Source organism: Limulus polyphemus, unplaced genomic scaffold, assembly GCF_000517525.1.
Source record: "Limulus polyphemus unplaced genomic scaffold, Limulus_polyphemus-2.1.2 Scaffold9655, whole genome shotgun sequence".
In the NCBI taxonomy this organism is placed as follows: domain Eukaryota; kingdom Metazoa; phylum Arthropoda; class Merostomata; order Xiphosura; family Limulidae; genus Limulus; species Limulus polyphemus.
This window is the reverse complement of record NW_013675265.1, coordinates 1,644-10,798: the sequence shown is the minus strand read 5'-3', so window position 1 is coordinate 10,798 and position 9,155 is coordinate 1,644. Positions and strand designations below refer to the sequence as shown.

The window sequence follows — 9,155 nt, the reverse complement described above, 5'->3', positions numbered from 1 at the left end:
CTTAATCTCTCCTAACATGATAACCCCTCCATCCTAGTGGCCCTTCTCTTTTAGTTTGTTTCCATTATAGATCACCAGTGATGATGGAATTTATAAAATCCAAAACGACTGATTAAAGAAATGTTTTATCTGTAGTGTTCTTGCTTGCCAACAGCTTCTCTTACTTAAATTCCTGCTACTCATCATGACCCTCTGTTTTCTTCACTTGTGATATTTATCAAGTGTTTGTAGTTAAAGTTTTGTATTTTTCTATCAATAAACTGCTACTCTTGTACTTCTCTTTGTTACATCTTGAAACATCCTGCTTCTGCTATGATCAATCATCAACGACCAAGTTTAATTTTAATTCACGTCCTGGAATGCCACAAGCTTATCAAAATATCCATAGTTTATATATAACAATTTCCATTAAAATAACACACACATTAACAAAAGAACTGAGCTCAAATGTATCCAAATATCAACTTTAGATTAAATGCTACAAATATTGTTTTTGTCTGTTTGACATGAATCAATAAAAAATTACACATCTAAAAGAGAAAACCATGAATATAATAAATTATCAAGTGTGATAACTTTGAAAGAGATGTTTACCATTGGTTTTTACAAATTACAGCTGCAAAATATTCTAACATCTCTACACCATGTTATATTAATATAATATATATAAACCTTACTCTTGTAACTCCTCACAGCTCCACGCCATGATACATTGATATAAACCTGCACATCACCTGATACTCTTACGCTACAGTTCTACAGCACTCAATATTTTCACTATTTGCCAAATACTAGTTTGGTAGATCATAAACTTTTGAAAGTTCACACAGGCATGGTATATATTTAAGCGTCCTTAAAAAAACTGTTTCAATTTTGTTTGAGTTGGATTGGAAGGATCACCACTTTTTTCTTACTACAGAAGATAAAACAAGCAACTAATAGTAATGATAGCCACAGAACTTTTTACAACCCGCCAATATCACTTGCCCCACCCAAGCTAGTCTCGCTGACGCTTAAAATTACAAGCCTGGTAACCCTAGTGTCTAAATGCAGCTTATGTGGTAAACTTACCAGTGGTTCAAACTCTACCGGAAGACCATAAAAACAATCAGGCTACAAGATTGGGTTCCAACAATAAATTGAACGCGATTTTTTAACGTTGTTCCTACATCTAAGAATATATGATTAATTATCGCGAGCAGGTCACGTGCCATCACCAAGACCAACGTAAGCACACTGGAGGTTCCATCTCTGCTGCGCGCTTATCCAAAGGCAACCGGAAACCGGCACTTCCCACTGAATAGAAGGGGAGTTATTTATTGGCATAACTGAGCACCTATATAAATGCGAAAATATTTTATCGAAGCAGCTTACATAATGTACCTAAATTTTGCATTTTTTTTCTAAAGGTAATCCCTAAAATTCGTTTTAATTTGTAAGATGCTATTTTGATAACCTAATTCGCGTGTACTAACTACTTGACTTGAGAGTATTACTTTTCATACCACTTCGGATAACTGTGCTTAATCTACATTCCACATTATTCTTAAAGTTATAATCATTACTTCAGGTTCACATATAATAAAATATTACATTTTCCCTGTGACGTCACGTAATACTATTTGTTGGCAAGACTGGTTATTTATAAATGGCGGACACGTCAAATCGCGCGTAGTAGTTGATTATCAACATTTAATTATGGTTGTAACTTGTATCTTTTTGAGTTATTTATTGTACGAATAGGTTGATATCTTCTATAGTGCTCCAAAGAAATAAGATTGCCGTAGAAAACTTTGGATAAAGTCATTTTTTTATCTGAACTTTGTCAGAAATTCAAAGAAAAAGGTTTAGTCCTAACTTACAGTGTAAGAATCGTAATGGGTAATTCGTACGTTAATTACTGCAAGTTATGCATCATACAGAATTTATAAGTTATAACTAATATATACTTCATTTTTATATTATAATTTAATTGTCAAAACAAGCCTTAACAACAAAAACGTTGCATATATTAAAAAGATCACCAGGGCACGAGCTATAAGATGTGTCTGAGTTTTTGGGGTAAGTGCTGAATAGGACTCTTATAGCGGAGGGGATAACTCCGTCTACCAGTCTCGCATGTTACAATAGACTCTACAAGTTAACTTAATGGGTGGAGGTTAGGAGTTATACTGCAGTAGTTCAAATAACTTGGCTGGGTTTTAATACTAGCATCATTTGTCCTCTGTTCTACTAATATTATCTCTTACTCTCATATTGGGGGGCTGGAGGTAAGGTTCCCCTCAATGGTAGGATCTTGTTTATCTTGCATTTCCTTGGAGAGTAGCCACCTTCCCATCACTATGTACAGACTGTGAAGGGTGATATAGGTGTGGGTCACAAGCACCCACATCTTGCTCTCCTAACGGTTTTCATTTTTCTGGTATATTTTATATTCTTCCTTTAACATGCAAGACTAGTGAATGGAGATTAAAACTGGTAGATTGCCTATCCCCGATGCTACATAACTCCTACTTCCACAGTCACCTTCCAAATCCAGGGCAGATCTTATATCTCACATTACAGCCTGTGCCCTGGTCATTTTTTTAATATATCCAGTGTTTTTGTTGTAATTGTTAAGGCTTGTTTTGATAATTAAAAAAGTCTTTTTTTATCATAGGTTTGGTCTTGTTTATAATGCAGTCCTTCCTTTCGATGCTAATATTTACAAAGCTGTTAAAATGTTTTTACATATACCTATCTATACACGAAAGTACATACAGTACAGGAACAACAGTCAAATATGGAGAATGAATGAAAACTGTGAATCAAATATCGTTCTGCCAGTAAAAATTATGGACACACCACAGTTTATAGATACCCCCCCCCTTACTGTATTGTACCTAACTAATAATTTACATATCATTATTTTTCAGGGGATTTTTAATGGTATAGAAATTAAGAAGCTATCATCCAACATAAGATACTTCAGCAATCACTATTAATCACCTCTGTGAGTAGGATACAGTGTACTTATTATATACGTGTGCTTCTTAAATGTATTGTTTGATATTATTTAATGTAGTTATAATGTTGACAAAGATCTTGTTAAAGTTTATTATTTGTTTACTTCTTTAAAAATTAATATTACTGAAACTTGAATAACGTAACCAATAAACGTGCATATTATAAACATTCTAACGATTTCAAGACTCAAAAGGTAAACATCAACTCTCTGATCACCTTCGGACATAGAATATGGTCAAACACACGAGATACTAGTATAAAATATATCTTACACACAACAAATTATTAACACGGTTTACAACTGAAATGTCTTAATATTCTCAGTTTGAATATTATCACTTCCCTTAAAGCTTCTAATGAATATCAACGTTTATAATGAATACATACGTGTTCTCACACTTGATTATCAGACCATATGCTGGTTTTTCCCAGCTCGAGTTAATTTGACATGCACAAAATTGTATCATTTCCTGTAATTGTGAAAATTATTAGTGTAGGGGGGGGGAGGGATTTTCTGCATCTTTTGTTTTTCAGGCCATTCTTTTTAAATAGTTAGACTTGAGCTGTTCGATGAATATTGTGTAAAGTTGTCAAGTGCTACCAAGATTTACGTTTGGTGAAATCTCAACATACTTTTGGTTCATCATATTCGACAAATCAGAGCTCATTTGACCAACCATTCAGATGCCGATGCAGCACACACCCAGTATTAAACAGAAACATGCTGTTCCCTACTCTAAACAGGTTACCCAAACCTTACAATAGAGCATGTGAAGTTTACATCCAAGTATCTAAACACCTTTCTAAAACCAAACATAAATATTAAAACAAATGCATAATTACTTCAGATAGTACAGTATTTAAAGATTCTTGATGAAAGTTCTTCCAGAAGACACAAGACAAAAAACTTATATAATTAATAGACATATCTAAATGGAAGCTTTTTTTATAGTATTTATGTAGACACGTTAATGTATTCTTTGTCTTTTATTCAAAAATTTAAAGCACTTTATGCAATTCATAAAAATAATAACACATCATCATATTAATTAATGTATAAAGAATATTATTCATTTGTACATTCTTTAACGAATCTGTTATTCCTGTTTTTTACATTACAGTAAGTAAAAGAACATGTAATGGCTTTCTAAACTTTTTTTTGTTTGTAGTTACTAAATATTATTTGAAAACCGGTAATTTAGAATTAAAATCGTTTATCACAAAGAAAGTAATTAATTTATAAAGTATTACATCAGTTACTAATTAACACTAACTTCCAATCAGAGCAAGCTATACACTTTGAGAAAATCTAAAAAATTAGCTAAGTAACTGCAAAGTGGTTTTTGTGTGTTCTGACAGATTCTGGAACCCTAATGACCAATAACTGGGAAAAAAAAAACATAAAAAAGTACATTTTTAATATAAAATTCAAATTTTATTTTTTCAACATCTGAACAACAGAGTAGAATGTACATGAAAACAGCCAAGTAATCAAGTCATTGAAATCAAACTTTAAAAAAAATAAGTGTAGGAACTAGACCTAACTTTCTAGTCAAAAGCTTCAAATACACTTTTATGTTTTTATGTATAAAATATTAAAAATCTATTAAATCACTACTAAAGCTATACATTATCTGAAGTTAAAGAATCTCATTTATTTAAAAATTATAACCTGTTTTAAAATCTTTCTAAATATACTGAAGTATCTAATAAGTTTTTTCTATTCCTTAACTTTTTTTATAACTTTAATAATCAGGCCTCAACTCAGCCTGAAAATAGGCTTACTGAGAATTTCCTTTTTTTGTTTATTACATTAAAGTTTACAGGTAAATATACAAGCAAAAATCTAGTTAAAGACATGCATTAAAGGCTCCACTCAAAGTAATTCAAAACCTGTCAACTGTTAAAATATCCAAATAGTTTGCTAAGAATGATTAAGAAGTTACATTACACAGTAACATGCTACATTTTATTTCAATAGGACATACTCAGTTTTTTTTCTCTAATTACTAAGATCAGTGACGAAAAAAAAAACTACTACTAATGCTGTGAAATGAAACATGCTAAACTAAGAAACAACCAAGTTTTAAAAACGAATGTTATAAAACAGAATGGTAATTTCAACTGTGAATTTGATATAAACATTTAGTGATTTACTTTTCAACGTACTCCAGGAAATCTTTAACGTTGTCGAAACCCCTTTCCCGAGCAAGATGGGTAAGAATACCCGTAGCGGCATGACCAGCCTTTTTTCTACAAAAGCTACAATTACAAATCTCTCGACATGCTGGGCAAACCCAAAGAGGGTCTTTCAGGGCAGACCTTACTTCTTCACCATAGCGGTTTCTTAGACATGGCCCACAAAACTGGCCTCTCACACCAACACATGTTTCTGATCGGCAAATCGTTTTCATATCCTTTGTTTTCTGGCGACACTGGTGGCAAGTGGTGCCATTATTACAATCATACTGTTTTTCACTGACATAATCTGCTACCCTAGCCAGATCCTGTTCGGTGATGTCTTCCGCTGCAATTATCTGTCGCTCTGCTACAGGACGATTTGGTCTTTCAGTTACACGTGGTTTAACTTTTGGTAATGCTTCTTCATCATCATACACTTCCAAAGAAATATCCTCGTCGGAATAATTTACCATGTTTAGACTTTTTCTGAAACTGAATCTGACGAAAAGTTTACTGGGACTGTTTTCTGGTGATGACTGAGGAGATGATGCAACTGAAGTTGACTTTCTACTCCTTGTAACAATGTTTGTAGTTGGCACAGCAGAAAGTCGTTTGGCTGCAGTTCTAGGAGGGTTCCGTCGTCTTTCATAGAATCCCGGGTGAAAGGTAGGATCCTTCTCATCATATGTTCTGGTAGGCGTCCTAGTCCTAGTTTTAGCAGGAAAACTTCTGTTAACTTCCTTTCGAAGATCCTGAAATTCTGCCATAATCGAATCTAACATCGCTTGTTTTTCTTTTATGTTTTGTTCACGCAATTTCTCATATTCACAGATTTTCGACATTTTGTTTTATATAGTTGAAGCAATGCTCTAACTTACTTCGAGACTACAGATACCTGTAACGCCTGATGCGAAGAGACTTAAAAACTCGGCGCGATTTTAAGGTCTCTTTTATTTGGCGGGAAAATGAGCCCTCTTGCGTTATAAGTGCTGGAAAATCGAGCTAAAGAAATAAAATACAAATTTAAACTTTTCCAAAATTAAAATATTACAGGCTTTGTCACTTTAATACTACGTTGAATGCCACTATGAGATCAGCTTTTCTTAAAATACTCAAAATTAAATACAAAAAATATTTTCGTCTTTGAAATGTATCTCTGGGAAGTAAATCAAGTATAATACGCCTCAGTCACATTTAAAAACGGTCATTACAAATTATGGAAATGTCTGATAATTATTATATGATGGGAATCATCAGAGAAACAACCTTTAAACCATTTTCCGGTGATCTACCGCCGTCAAATAATTTATGGACGTCGTTGTTTTAATGGTGATAAGATTTACTATTCTTTAGTGGGAGACATATTGTTACGCCTCCAGTCGTTAGTTAATTTTCCGTAAATTCGTTCCGACGAAACTTTAGCGACACAAATCCTTTTTTAAATAAAACTGGTTTATTCTTTCTGAAAATAACTTTGCGATACAGTCAATTTCAACAGTCGCGCTATAACAAACGTCTCACGAGCTCGACTTCAACAATACTCCGTTCAATTACACATTCTCTGACCGCAGTTCAATTACTCATTACACTGTTGTTCCGTCACGTTGTGAGCGTCTTATATATACAAGACTAACACATATCTAGTAAATGCTAGGGCATTCTTGAAGGAACAGGATATTTCTAGAAAGAGGTGGCGTGACCTCGCTGACGCAACAATTAAAAAAATTAAAATAAAACAAAAAATCAGAATATTAAAATTAATCTCCAGGTTATAGATAACCTGCAAAGGAATTGAAAGATTCAATACAAACGCCACTTTATGTACATATGAGCTAAACAGCGGGGTCAGAGACTCAGATGCAGCTGTCCCTAATTTTTAACTGTTGAACAAAGGGAAGATAGCCAGCAACACTCGCCGCTACAAGGGTTTGTGCGACTTCTTAAATCGAATAACGGAATTGACTGTTGCTTTTATAATTCACCTACAACGGAGTATGTTCAATGACATTACGCAAAGAGTCTGAATCCTTCATTCTGGAACTTCACATGTTAACCACTAAATCGCACCAGTCTCAGTCTGTGAGGAAGCGTGGTGCGTGTTTGAACTTGATTTGCGCTTTCGACTTGACATTTTAAATAAAAAAACAAATAGCGCTAAAACCTACTACACCAGTAACATTACCACACAGTGTCTAAACTAAAGTGACATTATGCCTACTTCCAATTATTCCGCCTGATTCTACATTTCCGGGAAGAATTCTACCTTAAATTATTAGAATCTTTTGCCATTATGCTAAAATCCAGCTCTTAACAGAAGATAAGCACGCTACCCGTAGATCTTCAATTCTGAAACCATAAAGCAAAGAACAAAATACAAACTTTGATCGTTTTTACTCGAAAGTTGGAACTTCAGAAACTAAGATTTATATCGTACGTTTAAACCAATGGTACATTTCCTTTCAACAAAAAATTAAGAATAACTTTTCTGTTGTGATAATAGAGAATGAAGGAACAATTGTATTTTTCTACAACAAACAAACTAACTGGATTTTTTAAAATCCTTTGATATATTCAACTTAATGATGCTTAAAAAATGTAATAACACTGTCTGGTTGGTTGTTGTAAAGCGCAAAGTTGCACAATGTTTAAATCAAACCGCAAAATTTTGTGTAGGAGGTTAATATTGAGCCACCAAAGTGATGAATATTTTATTGTTATAATTTAATTTCTGAAAATTGTTATAGCAACAGAACACAGAATCATGCAAAGTTGCAAGCCTCCCCCCTCTATCGGTAATTTAATTTACTACAGTGTGTATAAGAACGTTTTACAGCTCTCAAGTTCTATTATATATTATTTTACTTTTTAGAGCATTGATAAAATATAAATGATAGGTCATTGATAAGCAAACATTTTGAAGTTATGTCTGCACTTCTCAAGGTCTCATAGTGTTCAAATATGTAATATACTTGTGCTAATATTTTTGGTAATGCACATATTTTTCTGTCGAAGTAAGAAATATACTATATTACCTTTTGTGGTAAATAAACAAAGCTATCAGACATTCACTACGTTTTTTGTCGTTGTTGTTGTTGTTTTTGTGTGTGTGTGTGTGTGTGTTTTGTTATTATTGCAAGCTTCCAACTACTTAATCTTCTTCGGGCAATAAAAGTATAGGTAACAGTCACATTACAATTTAATTTAGGTAACTATGCCATCTGGTGTTCAGTATCTCAACCGTTTATTAGCAATGTTAGACAGAAACAATCGAAAGCAACGATAATGAAATTTTTCTCCTTATGAGAGAAGAGTGTGAGGTTAGTTTGAAAACAAATTCCAGTTATTTTATTTCTTGAGGGTCAGACATGGGTGCTCTAGTGGTAATACCATTTAATTATTCGTAAACAGTGATGGTACCCAAGTGATGGAATAAGACATTCTAATCTTTATAAGTAAGAACATAAGAAATATATACTTAATTAGCTATGCCCATTACTAGGTTGATTTTCGTTTGGTTTAAAGTACATAGCTCGCTCTAATTCCAAATTAATATTAATTTAATTCCTATTATTTTATTGTTAATCTTTTTTTAAGCATTTTCAATTCTCAATGATCATTTTGAACAAGTCTGTAAAAGACGTTTACTTACAGCTTTTAAAATGAATATTGATAAACGACCTCTATTGTAAATGGAATGAATACTATAAAGAGGCTGGTATTGAGTATCTTCACCCAGAACTACTTAAATAGGCTGGTATTGAATATCTTCACCCAGAACTACCTAAATAGGTTGGTATTGAGTATTTTCACCCAGAACTACTTAAAGAGGCTGATATTGAGTATCTTCACCCAGAACTACCTAAATAGGCTGGTATTGAGTATCTTCACCCAGAACTACCTAACGAGGCTGGTATTGAGTATCTTCACCCAGAACTACTTAAAGAGGCTGGTATTGAGTATCTTCATCC

The 9,155-nt window shown here is 33.3% G+C and overlaps 2 protein-coding genes across 3 annotated transcripts in view; both read right to left on the bottom strand.

Moving 5' to 3' along the window:
• Window positions 1-1,270, bottom strand: part of LOC106476023 — a 12,338-nt gene extending 11,068 nt beyond the window's left edge. Inside the window, exon 1 of one of the 2 annotated variants that reach the window (XM_013936695.2) lies at window positions 1,072-1,270. The gene's annotated coding sequence lies outside the window, so the exon portion shown is untranslated. Of the gene's footprint in view, window positions 1-677; window positions 988-1,071 lie in introns of those variants that run through there. The other variant, XM_022380005.1, reaches the window with a different exon arrangement.
• A 3,034-nt stretch (window positions 1,271-4,304) lies between these two features.
• LOC106476024 (cell division cycle-associated 7-like protein) lies at window positions 4,305-6,095 on the bottom strand. Its single transcript, XM_013936696.2, has one exon. It carries the CDS (start codon window positions 6,027-6,029, stop codon window positions 5,160-5,162), a length of 870 nt encoding a protein of 289 aa, XP_013792150.1. The 5' UTR covers window positions 6,030-6,095; the 3' UTR covers window positions 4,305-5,159.
• Window positions 6,096-9,155: the final 3,060 nt, after the last annotated feature.

Excerpts from the sequence above, each read along its gene's own strand:
- LOC106476024 (XM_013936696.2), bottom strand. The coding sequence starts at position 6,029 with ATGTCGAAAATCTGTGAATATGAGAAATTGCGTGAACAAAACATAAAA.